General features: G+C 39.0%; 1 protein-coding gene across 5 annotated transcripts in view; it reads left to right on the forward strand.

Moving 5' to 3' along the window:
- Window positions 1-23374, forward strand: part of TRAF3 (TNF receptor associated factor 3) — a 90571-nt gene that overhangs the window by 33666 nt on the left and 33531 nt on the right. For 3 of the 5 annotated variants that reach the window (XM_073349709.2, XM_073349708.2, XM_078853391.1), the window contains exons 2-5: window positions 9357-9612; window positions 12235-12286; window positions 16697-16801; window positions 17638-17805. In XM_073349709.2, the coding sequence (XP_073205810.1) occupies window positions 9374-9612; window positions 12235-12286; window positions 16697-16801; window positions 17638-17805 (564 nt within the window). In that variant the 5' untranslated portion in view covers window positions 9357-9373. Of the gene's footprint in view, window positions 1-1151; window positions 1224-9356; window positions 9613-12234; window positions 12287-16696; window positions 16802-17637; window positions 17806-23374 lie in introns of those variants that run through there. The other 2 variants (XM_073349711.2, XM_078853393.1) reach the window with 2 other exon arrangements.

The raw sequence follows: 23374 nt of genomic DNA on the forward strand, positions 1-23374 counted from the left end.
ACTGACATATCTAATGCAACTGTGTTGATAGCTTTGAAAAGAACATGCACTTTCAAAACTGTATGTTTAGTATGAGATTCTGGTCCACCTGATGGACAATATTTGAGGTTCTGTAAATATTATAGCAAGATAGAACAATGATCTCAGATTGTTTAGAAGACTGTATGCCATGACATGGCAGTTGTTTGCTGCAGCTTGAATACTCTTACTGTTGTCCCTGGTTTTAATTCCTGATTCTGATTTGTGTGTGATGTTTGCTTAAAGGTTTTTTAAACAAGAATATGACCACCTAAGTGAAGGATCCTTTGGCTTTGGAACTCTTTCCCTCTGATGTGTCCATCATCAACTAGATATATTTATGCTACAAAACAAGATTCTTACATTGTTCTCTGTCTTTTTTTCCACTAAATTGTGGGATTTCCAGTTGAATGTCATTTGGTTGATGGGTAGGAATGGTGCACGGCAGAATCTTTTATTGTGTATGTTTTGTAATGGTGGTAGGATATCCTAGGAATAGTCATCTATAGTAAGAAATCTTTATAATACAAAAATTCCTCACTTGTGATTGACGATTTTAGAGGGAAAACGCTAAGCAAAACTTATGTATTCTGTTGTATGTACTGAACTGATTAGAGTGGTGGAAGCATCTCTCTGAATGAAATGTTCCTGTCACTTTGTCACTGTAATCAGTTGTCATTGATTATAATGCACATTCTGCCCTGTGAATACCTCTGTTTGTAAAATATGTAGTGTCCTATTTAGTTAGGCTTCTGAGATTGTGGGGTTCTATTTAATAAAAATGTGGATGAGGTGCCCTTAAAGCCCTGTATGACAGTGAAATACAAAACAACAAAAATAACTGATAAAATAAGGAATTCTGAAATTTAAGTTAGAAATGTCTTAGCTTGCTCACGGTAACCTGATACTAAAGCAATCTAAGAGTAATTCTTAAAGACTGATATGACTGACATCTGTCAACAAAATTAAAAGGCTAGAAACATCTAGCAGTCTATTTTTCAGAATACTCTCAGATGATTAGATAATCAAACACAGTAAACAACCTATTTTGATTTGAAGTTAAGCTGGTGTGTGTTCTGCTTATTTTGTAGATGAAGGGATCCACATCATTGTTTGAAGGGATACTGCTTCACTGCTCATTTTTCTGTTGTTGTCTTTTGCTCCCTGTCCAAGCTTAGATGTTCTTTTCCTGTTTGGATATACAGGTATGCTACTGTATTCTGTAATTTTCAAACCGGGGTACATGAGCTCTTGTCAGGGTATGCAAGAAAAATCCTGTCATGGCAGATAACGCATTTTATACATGTCAAGGTTCTTTCCCCACTCTGAACTCTAGGGTACAGATGAAATGAAAAACCCTGCATGAAAAAACATCTGCATGAAAAACCCCCTAAGCTTATTTTTACCAGCTTAAGTTAAAAATTCCTCAAGGTTCAAACTATTTTACCTTTTGTCCCTGGACTTTATTGCTGCCACCACCAAGCGTCTAACAAATATAACCGGGAAAGAGCCCACTTGGAAACGTCTTTCCCACCAAAATCCCCCCAAGCCCTACACCCCCTTTCCTGGGGAAGGCTTGATAAAAATCCTCACCAATTTGCATAGGTGAACACAGACCCAAACCCTTGGATCTTAAGAACAACGAAAAAGCAATCAGGTGCTTAAAAGAAGAATTTTAATTGAAGAAAAAGTAAAAAAAAATCACCTCTGTAAAACCAGGATGGTAAATACCTTACAGGGTAATCAGATTTAAAAAATAGAGAATCCCTCTAGGCAAAACCTTAAGTGACAAAAAGACACAAAAACAGGAATATACATTCCATTCAGCACAACTTATTTTATCGGTCATTTAAACAGAATCTAACGCATATCTAACTAGATTGCTTATTAACCCTTTACAGGAGCTCTGACCTGCATTTCTGCTCTTGTCCCAGCAAAAGCAACACAGACAGAGAGAACCCTTTGTTTTCCCCCATACTTTCCAGCTTTGAAAGTGTCTTGTCTCCTCATTGTTCATTTTGGTCAGGTGCCAGCGAGGTTATCTTTAGCTTCTTAACCGTTTACAGGTGAAAGGGTTTTTCCGCTGGCTGGGAGGGATTTAAAGGTGTTTACCCTTTACTTTATATTTATGACAATATAATACCACTTAACATCTAATCAACAACTAGAAACTTGTCTGAGGGACTATTTTTATTCAAGACGAAAGTATATATAATAAAATTGTTCATTATAATAATAGTAGTATCCAGGACAACACACTCTAGGATTTGTACGTTGTGTTGCATCATGTTATCCCTTACAGACCTTTTTATTTTTCTGTTTTCATATATATATTATGACCCTATCTCAGATGGGAGTACATAGTAGTTATTTGGAAAGGGAAACTGGAACTAATATGTTTGTGGTTTTTTTTAAAATTTCTTCTTCTTTTGTAACCATTTACAACTGATCGCAGGTTAGTTAAGAGAAACCATTCACATTTCCTTTAAATATTGGAAATATAACTCTTCATATTTAGTGCAACTAATCATGGTTTCCTTACACAGTTTAATAAGATGTTTGGGCATTGCATGTTCCTCCTGTTACAGTTTAAAAGGACATGAGTAGTAAGACCAGGACTTTTAGATCTACATGTATCTACAATATTTCTATTATTCACTGCACTCTGCAAATAACTTTATTCTTATACAGTGCCTAAAACACTGGCTCCCCAATCTTTATTGAAGCCTTCAGGAGGAACTGTAATAGGATAATATTTTTGAGAGAGATTGTCATAGGTATACACTATTACTTAAAGATTTCATGATTAAGAGGCTCTGTATATTGAGGATAAGGAAAATTATTAAAACTTAGTATTGATGTGAATGCAGAATGAATATTTTTACATTGAAAAATATTTTTAATATTGCTAGAGGTGATGCACAAACATTTTATATAGATTATTGCTGCATAGAAAGATTTCTGTTCAAAATCTATCTGTCGTCTTTGTTACCGAAGTATCCTATTCTACACTTGACCCTCTGCAGGATTTGGCCCCCCGAGAGGTCTGCATGTCTTAATCTTGTTATAATTCCCAATATAGGTGTCTTAGCTCAAATGAGAATTACAGAATTGCTCTTAGATATTGTTTTGTTCAAAGATGGAAGGTAAATTTGTTTGTAAATAACTCTGCCTCCACGTTGATCATCTCTTCTGATCTTTTAAACAGATATTACTTTTATACCTTTTTTAAAATATATATACTGTTAATATCTCTTTCGTTTTACGGGTGAGAACTGTTTTCCTTATTTTACCCATTTGTTCCTTGTTTGGGAATCCCCGTGCTTTCCAGCTCCTGGAACACACTTATGTCAGCAGATTAACTTTTGCTTCCAGTTTCTAGTCACTGATGCTAATATAGGCTTGAATTAAATTATAAAAGGATATTTCTTTTGTATGTTCAGGAAGATAGTTTTGTTCTCTCCACTCATTTTCTTTTCTTTTTTTTTATTTCAATAATCTGCAGTTCAACCCTTGCACAGATAAGCATGAAGTCAGTGCTAGATGTTTGCTAAGGCAGGTTCAATTTAAGGATTCTGAAGCTGGCCCTAGGATACACAGTATAGTTTTGAGCAATAAAATGGTATTGCTTAGCAATTAGCTTTGAGGTAGAATCCCCCAAATTAGAACATTAAATGATTAAAAGTTACAGATTGAAAGCTGCACTCTCCTTTTTTTTGTTTTGTTTTTGGAAAGCGCTGTAGTTATGGTTTTATACAATAGGAGTCAAAGTCCATTATAGCAGTGGTTCTCAACCAGGGGTCTGGGGCCTATGTGGGGCCGTGAGCAGGCTTCAGGGGGTCTGCCAAATAGGGCCAGCATTAGACTCACTGGGACCCAAGGTGGAAAGCCGAAGCCCCACCACATGGGTCTGAACCCAGGGCCCTGAACCTCATCCCTCGGGTTGAAGCCGAAGCCTGAGCAATGTGGCTTCGTGGGGGTCCCCTGTGGCGTGGGGCCCTAGGAAACTGCCCTGTTTGCTATCCCCTAATGCTGGCCCTAGCTTTTATATACAGAAAAACAGTTGTTACGGCAGGTGGGCCGGGGAGTTTTTATAGGATGTTGAGTGGGGCCTCAGAAAGAGAGAGGTTGAGAACCCCCCTGCATTATAGAATATGCCTAACTTTTGTGAGCCTTTATAGGTTGTCTACATACTTTTTAAAACCTAAGGTTAAACAACGCTAAATGTGTTAAGTTCAAGCAAGAACAGAGTCTCGTTCTTCAGCACACTGAAGACACTGTAGCCCATGTTTCATCTTCCTCCGAAGGCTTCATCTTCATGTTGAATCAGAGGAATGACAAGATAGGGCCTGGTGGAACACCACAAAGGTGAGCCCCCAAAGAGAAAGAGCAGTCTTCCATTTCTATGAGAGGAAAAAGCTGAACTATTCTAAGGCAATTACTTCCACCTCTGCCAAATCCAGCAGAGACGTACATAGCACCTTGTAGTTGATTGTGTCAAAGATTGCTGAAAAATGTAACAGAGCTAGCAGAGACATCTTGTATTGCTGTTTCCATACTTGTCCTGGTCTGAAACCTGATTGTCTGAGGTTAAAAGATTGGAAAGTTTCTCCACTACTTATCTTCTTAATTATTTTCCCCAAAAAGAGAAGTTAGAGGCTGGGTAATAGATAATGATGACACTCGTGTTAAATGGTTTATTGAACAAGAACCATAGTATTGGATCTTTGAGGTTTTATTGGCAGTTTGCCCTCCCTTTCGGAGACACTAATGATCACCTCCAAAACTGAGCCACCTGAGTCATCCAGACTAGCTCAGCTATACATGCCAGACTGAGTACTTCATCTGGCATGGTGGTGGTTTTATTAATGATTTGACCTCACAATGAGTAGCATGAGTTGAAGTCCCAGGTTATTCTGTGCTGTTGTCCTAGTCGGTAACCAACAGGTCTTGGTACAAGCTACATTCATATATAAATTTTAAAATCTAGTTTGAATTTATGTTGTCATTTAAGCTCAGCTGCTCAAAGGTTGGAGTCGTGTCTGCCCAGATCTTTAATCCTGATTTAAAATTATACTTGCCCTTGTGAGTTAAGTAAGAGCCTCCCACTCCTAAAGGTTTTACTTGTACATCACCTTTTCATGTTGATTTAGCTGATACTATCATGATACCTGCAGGTATCTGCAAAATGTAAAATCTGTGATGGGGACAAAAATGAAAATCATTAGCGTATTGAACTTGCACCAGAACTGTAGTGAGCAAAATGGGATTAGCCATAGAATGACAAGCGGCTCTGTTTTAGTTTCTGAAAAATATTGTCCACAGGCATGCTACAGGATTCCAGTTTGTTTTTTCTAATGGAGATCTGCTATTTGAGACCTTAAGGATTTGTTCCTGAAACAGCTGTCACTTCAGTTGGGTGATAAGGTGCACAGGAAAACAGAGATATCAGTTAGTCTGTTGTTGCTCTTAGTTTCAGGGGTTCTGTTTTCTGGAAGTCGGCTGCTTTGCATACTGTGGGTGCGATAGTAACTTTCCTAGATGGAACCTTGTGTCTTAAATTTAGATCTCATTTGAAAAATTTGAAATTTGCATAGTGGGTATAACTTCTGTTAAAGTTCGCCCAAATGGAAAAAGGCACCATGATCTGTAGTGGTGTATAAACAAAAATGTAGTGCCAAATTTTCAAAAGCTGAGATCTCTGTATTACCCACATTTGTGTTTACCTCTAATTGCATATGCACTTAGTTAATGCATATGCAGGTGAAAGTATCCCCATGCATGCAGTTAGTCAGTTTGAGCACCTAATGTGAAGTATTCATATGAATTCCCTGCCCTTTTGAAATATGGCCCTTACAGTATAATAAAGTGCTTGTTGATGTGCTTTTAAATCCGTTCTGTGTTGCTTTGTGGATGGTTTCGACTGTGTTTTCCTTTGTAAGAATTTTCTAGTTCGGTGTGTTAGAGAAGAGAATTCTTCACCCAGTTGGCTACCAGATGCTGTAAATTTTTTTAAAAAGAAAAGGAGTACTTGTGGCACCTTAGAGACTAACCAATTTATTTGAGCATAAGCTTTCGTGAGCTACAGCTCACTTTTTTAGCTTTTCATGTATGACAAACTTTCTTGAAAAAAATAAAACAAAAAAGATCTTGCTGTCAGGAGAGTTACCGAGGAAGACACTATTAATTTTAGAGACTAACCAATTTATTTGAGCATGAGCTTTCGTGAGCTACAGCTCACTTCATCGGATGCATGCCGTGGAAACTGCAGCAGGCTTTATTTATACACAGAGAATATGAAAAAATATGAAAAAATACACATTGTGTAAAGAGTTGTCACTTTGGATGGGCTATCACCAGCAGGAGAGTGAATTTGTGTGGAGGGTGAGAAAACCTGGATTTGTGCTGGAAATGGCCCACCTGATGATCACTTTAGATAAGCTATTTACCAGCAGGACAGTGGGGTGAGAGGACGTATTTTTTCATATTCTCTGTGTATAAATAAAGCCTGCTGCAGTTTCCATGGCATGCATCCGATGAAGTGAGCTGTAGCTCACGAAAGCTCATGCTCAAATAAATTGGTTAGTCTCTAAGGTGCCACAAGTACTCCTTTTCTTTTTGCGAATACAGACTAACACGGCTGTTACTCTGAAAACTATTAATTTTGTTTGAAGAGATGTCCAATATATGTCATTTCAGAAAGTGGAGTCCTGTGGGGCATTGTGTAGATATATCAGTATGAAGTCTCATTTGCCAGCTGACAGTCCAACCTTCAAGCAGATTCATATCTCTATGAAACTGTCTGTCACCTGCTGCTTGTTCTATGTTCAGTATGCATTTCCTGTTGAATTTTGAGTATTACCTCTTCCCCCTCTCCTCCCCCCCTTGTTGTGGCTAATTGCTCAGTTCTTTGTGAAGCAAAAGTACTATTTAGGTTTTAGAACATCTTCATTTAGTTTTAGTTCTTCCCTTCATTGGGATACCATTTTTTGTCTGTTAAAGCCTGATTGCCTGTTCCCTATTGTTTTTCTTTACCATTCTACTGCTCCTGTTTGTGGAGCTCTGTTCTCCTGGGCCTCCTAACTGGAGAACTGCTCCTTCAGTATCAACTTTAGTGGCTCCTTTTCCCAACTCCTTTGCGCATTCAGGTCCTTCTTTAAACACTCTCCGGGGTTCAACCCTCTCCTCTTTTTATCTCTTGGTGATCTCATCCTCTTGCATGGTTTCAGCAACCAGACAGATAGGTCCTCAATTCACGCTATCACCCCCCTCTGTCCAGCAGTGCATCTTCAGCTGTACTGCTCACTAATCAAAAACAGTCTCCAAAACTGAACTTCTTTCTCATCTTGAAAGCTCTTCTAACCTTCTTGTCTCAGATTCTGAACCTGTTACCTCTGACTTTCTTCTTCGTCTCATCCCCATAACCACCATCATGGAGTTCTGGCACTTTCCTTTTCAATATCACTACAGTCTGCTCATTCTTCATTATGCCTGCTGTTGAGACCCTTGTCCAGGCCTTGTTGATCTGTTGGCTTGATTACAGCTCTGTTTGCTGTCTTGGGCAATCCAGGTTTGCTCCCCACGGAGTTCTAGTGCAAGTCTTCTAGTTCTCATCCAACACACACCGTCTCTTTTTCCTCCTTGATACTTCTTCAAATCATGTTTTACCAAGACACCAGGCCCTCTGATCTCTGAAGCACACTTCAGTGCAGCAGACTTCATCTGGTTTATTTTTACTCTAGTTATTCTAGAAACTAGTATTTGAATAAGAGCTCTTTCTCCAATAAGCAATCTCCTGCTTAATTCTTCAATGAAGTTATATGTAGGTGTTTGATGCTGCACTGTTGCCATGTGAGTTGTGAGGTTGTAAATTCTAAAATGGACTACAAGGAGCCTTTGTTTAATCATAAATATAAATATCATATTTAACAAAAGGAACTAGGAAATCATAAATAGCATGTGCAGGTATAAGTGCATTTTGTTTTTATGGGGTTGTTTTCAGTGTGTGGTATATTTGGAGTTGAAGGTATATTACTGCCATTGTAGTTGGTGGAGATACACTAGTACACAAGAGAGGAGAATTGGGTTAGGAGATACCCATTTACTTTTACCAAACGCTCATTTATATTTCAGATACTAGTTACCTTCTGATTCTTCATGGTAGAAAGATTCCATGTTGATAACCGTGTATACATTATTCCTATAAATAAGCAGGTACTCTCTTATGGGTACATATTTAATTCTTACTCCCAGTTATACTGTTTCCTGTATTTGCCTAGGTTCTCCATTAACATCTCTTGATTTTTGGTGCACAAGATAGGTTGGGAAACTATTTAAAGTATTTTTAAATTGAATAAATGTCTTCTCTCTTCTGTGGTTCTGCCAATTCTTTGTATACGGTGTACTTAAAGTATCACAATCTCTGCCATAATAGATACTGTAATTCAGTCTTCAGCTGTGTTAATTCTTTCCTGAACAGGCCAATTGTGCCGAGTTCCGCTGCATTAACAGAGCAGTCATGTTATGTGGACCTGTTTCCTCTGGGGAGTGGATTTGTACCACCTGATCTCTTTCCCTGGAAATGCAGGTTGAAAAACTTGAAGGTGTTTGAGATAATAAAAATATGGGGTTTCACCTGTATTCAGACAAATTCTGGCTTGCACTGTGCCAGTGCCCCAGGCCTAAAATGCAACAGAAAAGCCAGAACAGCGGAGGAGTCAACTCCACGTCTCCTGTGCTGTGTGATGCAGAGCTCTGCTGTGATCAGGTGCTGCTCATCACAGAGGAGTAATGTTGATGGGCCAAGGGTGTGGCCAAGTGGTTCTATGCACATTGTAGACCCACTGTCCCTAAACTCTTAAACTGAGGGCACAGGCAGACTGCATCTGCCGCTTCTTGCGGCAGCCAGTAGTGGTGCTTGTGGCCTAGCAGTGCAGGTACCAGGGACCTTTCTGGCAGAGTGAAAGGAGGAGTGTGTGTTTTTCACCACTCCCTCTGCCCAAACCCCAGCGTGTTTTCCACAGGTAATTAAGGTTTTGCTCGCAGCACCCGTATTTGGCTCTTGGCCTTTTAGAGCCCTTGAAAAAAGAACAATACTTTTACAAATTTACCATATTTTAATATATGATGCAAATATGCTAACTTTGCCTATCTATGTTCATATGTGCACCTGCAGTTTTATATTTGTATATGTAAATTTGTATAGAGAAGCTAATCCCTTTTTTACAGCTATTGCAAATGTTTGTAGAAAGATGAAAGTGTGTTTATGCATATATGCACTGATGAGTTACTGTTAGAGCTGTAGAGCACTATGGCTTATGCTTTTTTCTCTTTCACAGAAATTACCTATTACAATATGGACATGAGTAAAAAGACAGAACCCCCTGTGTCTGTAGAAATGGTACAACAAAGGGCGAACCCTGATCACGCTCCTGGATCAATTTACGTTCCAGAACAAGGTGGTTACAAAGAGAAATTCGTAAATACAGTGGAGGACAAGTATAAATGTGAAAAGTGTCATCTCATATTGTGCAATCCTAAACAGACGGAATGTGGACACAGATTCTGTGAAACCTGCATTAATGCATTGTTAAGGTGTGTGTTTCTTAGTATGTTAAAAATGTTAATATGATTGAAAAATTCTGACCTTCTGAAACAGGTTAAACAAATGTCTATTTTTCCATCTTGTCTTGAATGTAAAAAATTTTTGAACAATTTGAAGATTATAGGGCCTGAGATGAAGAGTGCAAAATATCTAATTAATTTTCCATTAATTTATTTTTTCATGAGAATGCTGAGTTATGCAACTATTCATGGTAACATGAGAATAAAAATGCAGCTGTTCTCTTTAAAAAGTAAAAAAAAAAAAATAATAATAAAAATCTAGCTTTTTAGTAGTACCTGGCAATTTCAATACGTTTCATTTGAATCTCAGCTCTGATACATTGCTGCTGATAGTATTCGGTACACATTAGTTTGAGTTTTGAAATAACAATAAATGCATAGCACTTGGTATGTTCAAAATATTGCACAAACTTTAATCCAAGCTGCACACCTGTGGAGTAGATATTTAATAATATCCTCTTTTTATTGATGGGGAAACTTGCAGCAGAGGAAAGAAGTGACTTTCCCCAGACCACCTCCTTCATCAGGAACAGAGCAGAGATAAAATTTGGGAATTTTCTTCCCTCTACTTATTCTCCATAACCATTCTGGCTCTGTGTATGCAACAGACTATATTTCATTGTGGAAATATAGCATTGTTTCAGAGGTTGTGTGTGCAAGGCTAGTGGAGTTAGATATGTTTAAGTAACACATCCTTTTCTCTCTCCTATTCAGTGCATCACATTTATAATAGGAAAAATAGAGTTGTTGTGATACGTATATTATTTTCTGATAAATTGCTGTTTGTGCCAAGAAATCTAGTAATTTTTCTGAATATACATTTTTAGGAAGCAGTCGTCTGTGGTTAATAAGAGGTATTAGTTACAAATATTTCACATCCACTGTCAACATACAGCTAAGAACACACGGATTATATGCTAATGAGCTGTGCACTCTCAGGGTCATCTGAGGAGAAACTTCAGTGAAACTATCTGCTCAGTGTGCAGCAGTAGTTTAAAAGAGCAAATAGGATGCTTGAGTGAGTTCAGTAAAAGCTAGAAAATGATGACATTGTATCACACAGTATACACCCTCGTGGAATACCGACTCCAATTTTGTTCTCTTTGCCTTAAGAAAAATATTGAGGCTATTGAAGCCGTGAGGCAATGAAGATACTCTGAAGCATGTTGAGATTTACATACCATGTGCAATAACAAGGAGTAGGATTAGTTAATTGGGACGGGGTGGGATTTGATTGGAATATTCAACCTGTGAATGACAGCGACAGTTGATCAGTAATTCCTTTACAGTGACCCATAATATTAACAGCAGCAATAACTTATTTATACTGTATAAGTCACTTTATAAAAATAGAATAATTTAGCTGTTATACAAGAGATTACAATCCAAACACAAATAAAGGCAACTAAGAGAGGGAATAGGGATTAATAATCGAGGGAAAATTAGTGGGAGACGTGACGGGGGGGGGGAGGGATATGAGGTAAACTCAGGTTTCCTTGAAATAATATTTCATGGCCTATATAATCATGCTGTAGAAATCACTGACATAGGAGGTTGAGTCAAATTATGCCTGGATTTTTAAAAAGAGCTAGGTATATAATAGACACTAATAATCTTTGTGTATGCATGCTGAAATACTGAGAGGTAACCAGAGCTGCTAGATCAGGTGTGCTGTAGAAGCTAGGAACAGATGTTATTTTTTCCATGTAAAGCATTGAACAATTGGCTGGAAACATTATGGTGTGGGGTTTTTTTGTTTTTTTTTTCCCCTTCCTCTGGAATGCCAGGTACAGTCCCCAGGCTGAATGGACCAATGGTTTCATCCATTATGGCTGTTCATATTGTTCCCATAATTTATGGTGTATAAACACATCTAAATTGCTCTTTGTATTTTATGAACAAATAAGTAGATGTTTAAAATGACTATATTCAAGGCAAGAAAGTATTATTTGGTGCTTTTTAAAGATGGAAAAATCCTGGCAGAGGAAGTCTGTACTTCATTTTATGCTGCTATTAAATAAGGGTTTTTTTATTAGTTAAAAATGAATTTTCCATTGTAAGTGGAAGCTGAATTTAACTGTTTACTCAGTTTTCAAATTCTCTTGAAGGATTAAGGATCAAGTTGCAGTGGGGGAGGTTTAGATTGGATATTAGGAAAAACTTTTTCACTAAGAGGGTGGTGAAACACTGGAATGCGTTACCTAGGGAGGTGGTAGAATCTCCTTCCTTAGAGGTTTTTAAGGTCAGGCTTGACAAAGCCCTGGCTGGGATGATTTAACTGGGAATTGGTCCTGCTTTGAGCAGGGGGTTGGACTAGATGACCTTCTGGGGTCCCTTCCAACCCTGATATTCTATGATTCTATGATTACTTTATATTTTGTTTTCTTTAATGTTAGCAGCATTTGTTGTTCCATTTGATTCTATACTAACTTTCATTGAGCCATACCTTCTTAATCATTAACCTTTTTAAATACTTCGAGCAATTATAATTAAACAAGACGCCTTTGATTTACTAGCACCAATCTAAAATCTGATTAAATACAGAAGATTCAAAGTGGAATAGAAAATAATTTGTCTATTTTCTCTCTCCAGTTCTTCTAGTCCAAAATGTACAGCGTGTCAAGAGAACATAGTTAAAGATAAGGTATTGTTGTTAAAATAGTCTCTTATTCCTAATATTCAGTTGCTATGATTTATTTAAAATGTTTTTCTGCTTTACAGAATCCTTTTTAAAGTGTTTTAGTACTGTTTCTTGGGGAAAAATGTTATTGTGCAATTTGAACCTAGTATGTCTTACAGCATGACAAAGTAGTAACCATACAGGATTGGAAGCCTTTATGCCTGTCGATCACGATCGACTGGTTGATCTTGGAGGCTCTGCCATTAGATTGCTATCTCTGGGCAGCTAAGTCTCCTCCAATCCTGACCGAATGGCCCTGAGTTCCTCCAGGCTCGCCTGAGTGCCACTCCAGGTGAATCAGTCAAGGAGCTCAGTTCAGTCAGGCAGGTTGCCTGTCTGCTGTGGCCCCACTCTGCTCCCAGAAGCAGCTGGCTGCTGGCATGTCTCTCTGACCCGTGGAGGGGAAAGGGGCAGTGGGTCTCTGTGCGCTGCCCACTCTTGCAAGCACCGCCCCCGCAGCTCCCATTGTCCGGGAACCAAGCTGCAGGGACAGTGCTGGGGACAACACACAGAGCCCCCCCCCCCCCCCCCCCGCGTCCCCCAGGGCCACAGAGAAGTGCCAGCAGCCAGCCGCTTCCAGGAGCAGCATGGGGCCACGGCAAGCAAGCAGCCTGCCTGAGCCCCGCTGTGCCGCCTACCGGGAGCTGCCTGTGTTAAGTGCCTCCCCGCCGGAGCCTGCACCTCACAGCCCCTCCCACACCCCAAGGCCCTGCCCCAGCCCGGAGCCCCCTCCTGAATCCAAACTCCCTCCTTCACCCCAACACTCTGCCACAGCTCAGAGCTCCCTCTTGCACCCGAGCTACCTCCCAGAGCCCACACCCCTCACCCCCTCCTGCACCCCAAGCCCCTGAACCAGCTCAGAGCCCCCTTCTGCACCAAACTCCTTCCCAGAGCCCACCCCCCTCACCCTCTCCTGCAACCCAACACTCTGCCCCAGGCTCAGCCAATGCATACCCCACAGTTGAGAATGTTACACTGATTTGTGACAATCCCTGAAGGATTTTGGATCTGTAAATCACAAATGACACTAATAAAAAGTAAAACTCATGAAATGTCCAGTGGATTCTGTGAGATTTGGGTGCAGGGGTCATGTGGTCACACTGCACCTAACTCCCTCCCAGACCTTGTATTCCTCATTCCTGCACTCCAATTCCCTGTCCCAGGCTCAGCCCAGAGCCCCCTCCCACACCCCTGCTCCAGCCCGGTGAAAGTGAATGAGGGTGGGGGACAGTGAGTGATGGAGGGAGCGAGGAATGGAGTGAATGGGATGGGGCGGGGTAGATCCTGGGTTGATCTTAAATTCAAAAAGTGATCTTGTGCATAAAAAGGTTGGAGACCACTCCTTTACATGCATGGTTAAGAAGTTTATTTCATTAACATCCTTTTTTCCATTTTTTTCACCCACACTTTAAACAGGGTCTTGACTATGTAATGTTTCATCAGTGTAAAGAACGTTCTTTTTAGATAGTAATGACCATTTACTCAGTTCTGACACCTTGCTTATCAAAGCTTTGAGATGAGTTCTATACTGATGTAGATACTCCCTTACTCTCGAGAGAGATGTTGGGTATATCAATCTCTCCGTAGCCTTTTTCACAAAATTGTTCTCTTCCAGGAAGCAGAGAGCTCTGTGGAGTGCTGTGTTGTAGGCAGTGTAGCTAACTATACAGGGTATCTTCCTACCACTGCGACCCCTTAGTAGAAACACATCTGTTACACTTAGGTTTAGGTCTTCCTCAGTGGCTTTCCTCCTATTTAATGACATCTATATCCAATTTTCTGTATTTATAAGTTAAATCAGATTTTTATTTTTTATTTTTAAAATAGCTTTTGTGTTAGACTCTGTTCGTCTTGTTACCTCATCCCTACAGTCATTCTGTTTTGTGTATCATAGAGATTGAGGTGTCTGGGGCAGGGATTGTCATCTGTTACTTCTCTGAACAGTGCCAAGCACAGTGGGGCTGTTCTGGGGTTTCTAGTTGCTGCTGTCAGACAGATGATTTATAATAATAATAAAAATGTCCAGCCAGGTCATCACCTTAATGTAACATTCCCCATTATCTCTCCCGCCTAAAAAACCCCAGACAGACAGACACCTGGCAATATATGCCGGGAAACCTCAAATACCTTCAACTTTTCCTACAAGCACAGGAGGAGGAAACTAAGGAGAATGTGGATTATTGAACACATACCAGACTTACTGTGCAAGTCAGTTGACTATTTTCTGTAAAACTGAAATTCCACGCTAACTTCTGCTTTTCACAAAATGGAGCAGCCCAAAGGCTTTTACAAAACTGTCGAAACACCTTGTAAAATTATTCAAAAATCTCATTCCATTATCTTTATTATGATATGCAAAACTGCAGCCTCTTTAAATTGTTTGAATTATTTTGAAAAAAAAAATTACAAAAATCCATGTTACATAGATTATTTGTGTGAGGAAAAAGTGTCAGCTCATTAAACTTAACTTGGTGTCCGAAAAGCATACAAAACTCTTTCTGCTTCCTCTAACTACCGCAGTGAAGATTCTGTGATCAGAATTTTGCTTTAATTTTATTACTGTTGCAATAGGCAAAATAATTTTCATGCAACTACAGTAGAACCTCAGAGTTAGAAACACTCAGGAATGGAGGTTGTTCATAACTCTGAAATGTTCAGCACTCTGAACAAAATGTTATGGTTGCCCTTTCAAAAGTTTACAACTGAACGTTGACTTAATACAGCTTTGAAACTTTACTATGCAGAAGAAAAATGCAGCTTTGGCTTTATTTTTTTTAGTAGTTGATGTTTAACACAGCTCTGTACTGTATTTGCTGCTCTTTTTTTTTTTTTTTCGGTCTTGTCTCTGCTGCTGCTTGATTGTGTACTTCCAGTTCCAAATGAGGGGTGGGCTTGACTAATCAGTTTATAATTCTGGTGTTCATAACTTTGAAGTTCTACTGTATGTTATCTCTGCAGTGCTGACAGCATTATAAGCTTGCTTTCCCAGAAAAGTAGCCAGAGGTGTTGGCAAACTGCAACTGATTAAAAGATTGTACTCTTTTCTATTGGACTCAGAACTAGCCATAATTATCCGTGTATTCATGATCTTCAGACCTGCTTTATTGCAACTTGTATCTAGGAATGAAGCCACACCCTGTTTTCTGTTCTTTTTTAAAAATAGTCTCCATGGCATAAAGTATATCAACTTCTCTTATCAATTCAGATTGCTGTGAGCGTGTTGCTCTGATGCTTTCTTTCTGCCTTGTCTTCCAAGTGAACACAGATGTCACTTCACAGTCTCTATGGATGTTCAAAGCCCTTGATGGACTTGTTCCTGCTATCTGAGATGTCACCTCTCCCTCCATGACCCCCAACAACAGCTGTGTTCCACTGGGAATATGAAACTGTTGCCCAATAAGTAGAGGCTTGCAAGTGCAAGATACTGACCTTTCACAGGAGCCAACCTAAACTGTGGAACTCATATCTCTAAAAGACAGGAAAGACCACTGACATCGCTGTGTTAAGAACTAAATGCAAAAGTCATCTCTTTAACTTTAACAAAGCCTCATATGTTCTATATATGGAAACACTAATGAAGCTATATCTTCAATAAAATAGGAAGGAAGAAAAAATAAGATTGTTTATTTGGATACTATGGTTTGGAGACACGTAAATATCTAAATAGATAAGTACCTGCCAAAAAGTTTAGACATTGCTTCACGATTGTCTGATTATTGCTGTTCTCTCTCTCCAGTTTTCTACAACTCAGTTCAGTCCTTTGTGGTTTTTCTAACTGGGAGCTATCTGATCACTGTCTTGGCATATCTATTTTTATTGCTGGGCATGCTGTGCTCTGATGTATGCTTTGTTACTACATATAGGAGGCTCTCTTTTATTCTGTTTTAATCACTAAGTTCTTTCCTCATTTGCGAAAATTTGTTTTACCCCTAGTCTTTCCCCCAGCCTTGAGTGACTTAATTTCCCATTTAAAAAAATAGCTTCTGTGGGTGAGAGAGACAAGCTTTCAAGCTTACACAGAGCTCTTGTATCTCTCTCCAACAAAAATTGGTCCAATATGATAAATAGAAAAATATTTAAAACTCAAAAAGTGGGAGTAGAGGAAGGCTTTCAGTCCTCTTTATATACCAGAAAGAATTTAAAAAAAAAAAAAGAGAGGCAGGCCCTATTTTTTTTTCTTTGTTAGGTTGCCTCACAGTCTGTGAATTGTGTGTTTTTTTTTTTCTGGTTTACAGTGTCAGTCAGCTCCCTGCACTCCGAGCCTGAACTAATATTGCTATTGTGGAATTGTTTTTAAAAGTATTTTCACTTTATTTGAAGTTATGTTCTTAAACTGTTTTTAAATCTCTAAAGCGAAGTGGCTTCAAATTACAGGTATTTAAGGATAACTGCTGTAGGAGAGAGCTTCTTGCCCTTCAGATATATTGCAGAAATGAAAACAAAGGCTGCAATGAACTACTAACGCTGGCACAACTACTGGTAAGCACTGTGATGCCATCACAAGCTTTCTTTCAAATTAAAGAATGGGAAAATCTACAGAAGTCAACTTTAATCCACCGAGTTCCTGATTAATCAGTGATGTGAGCTAATCTGACTGTTTATAGAAGTTATCATAAATAGTGTTTTTGAAGCTCTACTTTTAATTGATCTGTCAAGAATCTTCGTCATAGACCAAAATTTTTGGTTTGGGCTGCCTAAAAATCCTTCAGCCGGAGTCCTATGTTCTTAGTATCTATGAAAATCAGGCTACTTATTTAGGTGCCTAAACTTTAGACTCTCCGTTTGGAAAAGTTTGGCTATAATGTTCAGATTTTATAAGAGCAAATCTCACATTCTCATTTGGAAAACCTGTAACATGCAGCAGCTTTGCAGACCTGGAAGGCTGATATGTATGTGGTTTTTCACTGTGCTATTTTTTTTGCTATTTCATATATTTTCTTTTTGAGTTTGAATTCCTGTTTGATATTTCATTGTTAGCAGTTTTGGGCCTCTAATATAAAGGTTATTCCACTTATACTTGAAATTGTGATGCTTCTGGTACTTCTGAATATCTAAGATAATCTGAAATTTTGGCTCTTCAAGACATAACATAGCAGTCATCTGAGGGTCAGATTCTAACTTCAGAAATACGTATCTCAGTAAATCCATTACTGTGTAGTCATGCACAACTGCGTTAGCAGATGTTCTGAGGTACAGCATGGTGCACATCTAAGATTAGACTCTGGTCCTGAGTTTATTTTGGGAGAGTTATCTTTCATGGGTATGATGAGAAGAAACATGTAAAATTTCATTAACTTGATTGTTTTATCTTACAGACGCATTTGAGAAATGACTGTCAGTTTGAAGAACTTTCATGCCACCGTGCTGATTGCAAGGAGAAAATACTGCGGAAGGACTTGCCAGACCATGTAGAAAAGACCTGTAAATATCGGGAGACTACATGTAAATACTGTAAAAGCCAAGTCCCAATGATTACATTACAGGTGCAGTGTTTTCTTCCATCACTAAAATCAGTAAATTACATGTAATGTAGAATGACCAATTTTCACGTTTCTTTTTCAGCAACCATCAGAGGTATTGGGCTTTCAGTCTTGTATAAGGCAAAATTTGCTTCAGCACTTTTCAATTCAAAAGGAAAATATTCTAACTGTGAAGATATATTTGCTGTCGAGGAAGTTGTCACAGCCCAAGTGTAAATTAAATTGAACAGGAAACATTTGAACACCAGAAATTAAAAAAAAAAACCCAAAAACTGTTTCTTTCTAAAGTACAGTCTTCACATGATGCAGGGAATAACTGCTACATTACAGTAATTTTTTGGCATACATTCTTCTATTCCATCCTATTTAAATTGGTATATTGTGCAAATCTACCATCCTAACAATATACCGTCAAGCAGGAGTATGTGTTTCAGAGGAATAGCACATTACCATTTTTCCTTTGTTTGGTGCCTGTGTCATCCAGAACAACTTTACGTCACCTTTGCAGTTGTGCCAGGGAATTAGATACTCTTGTATAAGCTGGCAAGGAAGAAGGAAGAAAATGAGCATAACATCAAATTCAATAATACCTACTGTCTCTGCATATCATGTACCATATGCAGTCATATTTAGAAAGCATTATTATTATTTTTGGCCCAAGAGTAGGGTGTCTGGTAAGCAGTGTGTTATAAGTGGGATAGAACTATAGGATAGAGATTGGGGCTACCATTATGGTCAAGTGGGGCAGAATTTGTGGTGGTTCAGTGGCTTGGATTTGTATGTATGTTATCACACTCCTGCATCTTATGATATTGAGCCCCACTCTGATATATATTCACTGTATTTATTTTTAATATATTTGTGCAACGTTTCCATGTCTACAGCTCCCTGGACCTCTTAGTGAATGGCTAGAACTTTCCACTTCCTAGTAATTATGTTCTTAGCTATTACTGTTAGATGACGACAAAGCTCACAGGGGTGTATTTGTGAAAATACAAAGCAAATATATGTATGTTAACAGGAAGCATTGGTGATTTATTTAATGTGATTTGTATAGAGGCATCTTAGCCTCTAACCCTGTAGGCATTACTATACGGAGACAAATATATAAATAAAATATGGGAGAAAGGCATCAGAATCTCTATTGTGTATATACAACATCTGCCTTTTTCCCACATGTTTGTCCAGATTTAGTAAGTGATATGAACCAGTAGATGACTTTCTAAAATACTCAGGGGTCTACCCCGCAGTGACTGCCTAGGTTCATCTTTGGTACAGCTATCTTTCCGTATCTGTCCAGTACATTTAAGGGGTTCCTGTAAGCTGTGGCAGTGCAATCTTATTTTTATACAACTGGTCATTCCTTCTGTTCACTCAGCTCTCAAAACTGTTACGGGAAAACTTGAAAGCCTGCTATCTTTAGGCTTGAATTGTTGGGGATATGGCCAAATTGAAATGTCTAAAGCCATTCTGCACTTAATTTTTAGGGGTTAAGTATTGTGTCTGTAGAGTAAATCTTAGTGATTCTTTAAATATGTTCATACCAAATCCAGACTGGGTTCCTGAATATCTCATATTTTTTATTCAGGGAGCAGAAAAATTAAAAGGTCTAGTCTTATGAAAGTGAGATTTGAATAACAGAAGCAGAAGTTTCTCAGCTTCTCTTGGTGCATTTCCTGAAACAACTTAGTTATGCATTTTTGTCTATAATTATGTTACTAGACTTTAATCTTTCAAGAACTGTATTTTTATATTTTAATTCCTATCTTTAACAAGACCCACAGTTACTTTTGATTTACTCATACTGTTTTCTGTAGTTCTAGGGGAAAAAAGGAAAAATTTTGAGCAAGTATTTTCCCAAAAACTCGATAAAATGAGAGCATTCTAAAAAGTGTAACTTCATCAGAGACCATAGTATTTTTTCAGGACCCACAAAGGGAATGCACTTCATACTAAATAAAGTTGTATACTGAGAGGTCTAATTTTACATCAGTGGTTCCCAAACTTTTATACTGGTGACCCCTTTCACATAGCAAGCCTCTGAGTGCGACCTCCCTCCCCCTTGTAAACTAAAAACACTTTTAAATATATTTAACACCATTGTAAATGCTGGAGGCAAAGCGGGGTTTGGGGTGGAGGCTGACAGCTCTCGACCCCCCCATGTAATAACCTCGTGACCTCCCCGAGGGGTCCTGACCCCCAGTTTGAGAACCCCGGTTTTACATGTAGTAAAAATCTGAGGTATTAGCCAGTCCTTTTCATATTTTGCTTCTTTATGAACTTCTTAACAAGAGCAAGTTTGTAAGTACAGTTCTTCTTATGCCTGTACCAGCTGCTACTGTCCTGGACATTGAGATATCCCTGAGAAGTGTCTTGTCCCCATGAGAGCCTATGGTCACTAAGGTTTAGTTTCCAATTTGGTCTAATCACAGATGGTAGGACAAGCTAATTGAACAAATGGGAAAAATCTTCCCTTGCTTTTCATCCAACATTTTATTTTAAAATGATCATTTTATTTTAAAACATTTTGATTTTAGTGATCAATCTGTAGATCTCAAATTAAAACTTTAAGTGCTTATCCTGGAGAATTGAAAGGCCCTGTAAGGTTAAAGGAGAGTGACAAGAGTTTTCGGATGTAGCAAGTGGTGTTATAGATGGCAAGCAAATGCTCTGTGATTAGTGTAGGGGAAGGCAAAAACGTTTCAATTCTGTTGAAAATTGTGGTTAAAATGAAGCACTGAAGCATAAAAAGGGGAGAGCAGGAACCTTTGTAGAGTTAGACCAATGCCTGCTTGTTGTAGGAGATCAGCAAATCAAAAGTGTTAGGTGTTCCTATATTCAAAATATTAATGAAACTAATAATTTGCAACATAGGACCAGCTTCCAATCATAGTGGTTTTGGTGTTTCAGGGGCGCAACAATAGCCACAGCATTAATATCCTGGAGGAGCAGAGATCAGCCACTGATCATGCCATAAAACAACAATGCCTACATTCTTTTAAAAGCCTGGAAGAATGTAGTGTGTGAGATTATACAAATGCTGATAAATTTGGGTTTATTTTGGAATATTACCTGACTATACTTGAGTACCAAGACTTAGTCTGGTTGTAACCAGACCACTCAGTTAGATGAAAGAAAGATTTGCTTTGTGTAGTCCATCTGCTCACCCTGAGCTTAAGTTCATCTCTGTTGGCCTGTGCAGACCATCAGGTTTTTAAGCACATTAATAAGTCAGGCAGGCATTTCAGGGACTTGAACAGAAAATGAAAAGCAGCACAAACATTTTTTCGAGGCTGTACAAAGAAAAAAACCAAAGGTATGCAAATGGAAACAAAAATAATTTTTCTTGTTTCATGTGTGGTTCATGTCTTCATAGAATCTGCCTGCTCTGCAGCGTAGGAAATCCCCTTTATGGCTGACAGACTATTTAGATAGTGATATGGACTTGCAATTAAAATTTTAAAAAGCACAAGTATTTGTCTAGTCTATACTGCAGTGATTTATCTCTCTAGGTGAATTCATTTCTAAATGCAATTTTATTTCATTTTATTTGAAGCAAACATAAAGCTTTTGGTATAATGCAATGTATTCCACGGTCCAGTGTGTCTTTCTGGCAGACAAAATTGCTCATTCTTCAAAGCAAAAACAGAAGTGAAAATTGTATTTTATTATTAAAGAATCAAAGTATTATACAGAAAAAGAGAATTTTTAAAATTGTTATAAAATGGGTTTGCATGCTGCGTTTGCTATTCTGAAAACCTTGTTATCCTAGCCTGATTTAAGGCAAGATTATGTGCAACCTGCATCTCACATCATATGGAAGAGTTGAGAGCAGCTTCCATGGAGAGTGGGTGCCTAGGGATGAGGAATGAGCTCTTCTGGTCAGAATGGAAGTAGTAGTATTCTACTCCTGGAATAGGGACCAAAATCAAATGCATGTTGAAGTCATTGGAAAGACTCTCATTGCTTTCAGGGAGCACAGATTTGGGCCATGAACCAGTAGCGGATTACTCACCTCCTGAAGCAAGGGGGGAAACCAGAGAATTGTCAGTGATTTACATGGTGCCCTTTACTGTGGGCTGCAAGTAAACTTTCAGTCTATCCCTTAGTCTTTCAGACCTGTCTGACATAGTGAGAAATGGATGTAAATTAGGAGATGAACACAAAAAATGCACTGTGGTTTGATCAAAAGGAGCTTTAAATAAGCTTAAGTATTTTGATGTATAGTGCAAGAATTCAGTATCAAATGGTAAAGAGACTCAAAATTAAAGGATAATCAAAAGTGAATACCAGTATATGGATTTACAGGGTTCTCTGACATTCAGAAGCATAAATAAGTATAAAGCATAAAGTATTCTTGTCAGCAAGTTAAAGAAGTATGGGCTGGATGAAAGGACTGTAAGGTGGATAGAAACCTGGCTAGATCGTCGGGCTCAATGGGTAGTGATCAATAACTCCATGTCTAGTTGGCAGCCGGTATCAAACAGAGTGCCCCAAGGGTCTGTCCTGGGGATGGTTTTGTTCAATATCTTCATTAATGATCTGGAGGATGGCGTGGGCTGCACCCTCAGCAAGTTTGCAGATGACACTAAACTGGGAGGAGAGGTGGATATGTTGGAGGGTAGGGATAGGATACAGAGGGACCTAGACAAATTAGAGGTTTGGGCCAAAAGAAATCTGATGAGGTTCAACAAGGACAAGTGCAGAGTCCTGCACTTGGGACAGAAGACTCCCATGAACTACTACAGACTAGGGACCAAATGACTAGGCAGCAGTTCTGCAGAAAAGGACCTCGGAGTTACAGTGGACAAGAAGCTGGGTATGTGTCAACAGTGTGCCCTTGTTGCCAAGAAGGCTAACGGCATTTTGCGCTGAATAAGTAGGGGAATTGCCAGCAGATCGAGGGACGTGATCATTCTCCTCTATTCGACAGTACAAGAAGGATGTGGAAAAATTGGCAAGAGTCCAGTGGAGGGCAACAAAAATGATTAGGGGGCTGAAGAACATGACTTATGAGGAGAGGCTGAGGGAACTGGGATTGTTCATTCTGCAGAAGAGAAGAATGAGGTGGGATTTGATAGCTGCTTTCAACTACCTGAAAGGGGGTTCCAAAGAGGATGGATCTAGACTGTTCTCAGTGGTAGCAGATGACAGAAGGAGTAGTAATGGTCTCAAGTTGCAGTGGGGGAGGTTTAGGTTGGATATTAGGGAAAACTTTTTCACTAGGAGGGTGGTGAAGCACTGGAATGGGTACCTAGGGAGGTGGTGGAATCTCCTTCCTTAGAAGTTTTCAAGGTCAGGCTTGACAAAGCCCTGGCTGGGATGATTTAGTTGGGGTCTGGTCCTGCTTTGAGCAGGGGGTTGGACTAGATGACCTCCTGAGGTCCCTTCCAACACTGATATTCTATGATAAACATCTGAAGAGCTTTCCAGTGCACTGTATGGTGGTATTGGAAGGAATATTGTCTTGGCAATTATCCTCTTTTTCCAATAATGTGCACTCCCCTACATGCTTCGTGGGATAGAGAACTTTGATTTTATTGAGGTTTTATTGATAAAGGATGATGTAAAC

This window comes from Lepidochelys kempii, chromosome 6, assembly GCF_965140285.1.
Source record: "Lepidochelys kempii isolate rLepKem1 chromosome 6, rLepKem1.hap1, whole genome shotgun sequence".
In the NCBI taxonomy this organism is placed as follows: Eukaryota; Metazoa; Chordata; order Testudines; family Cheloniidae; genus Lepidochelys; species Lepidochelys kempii.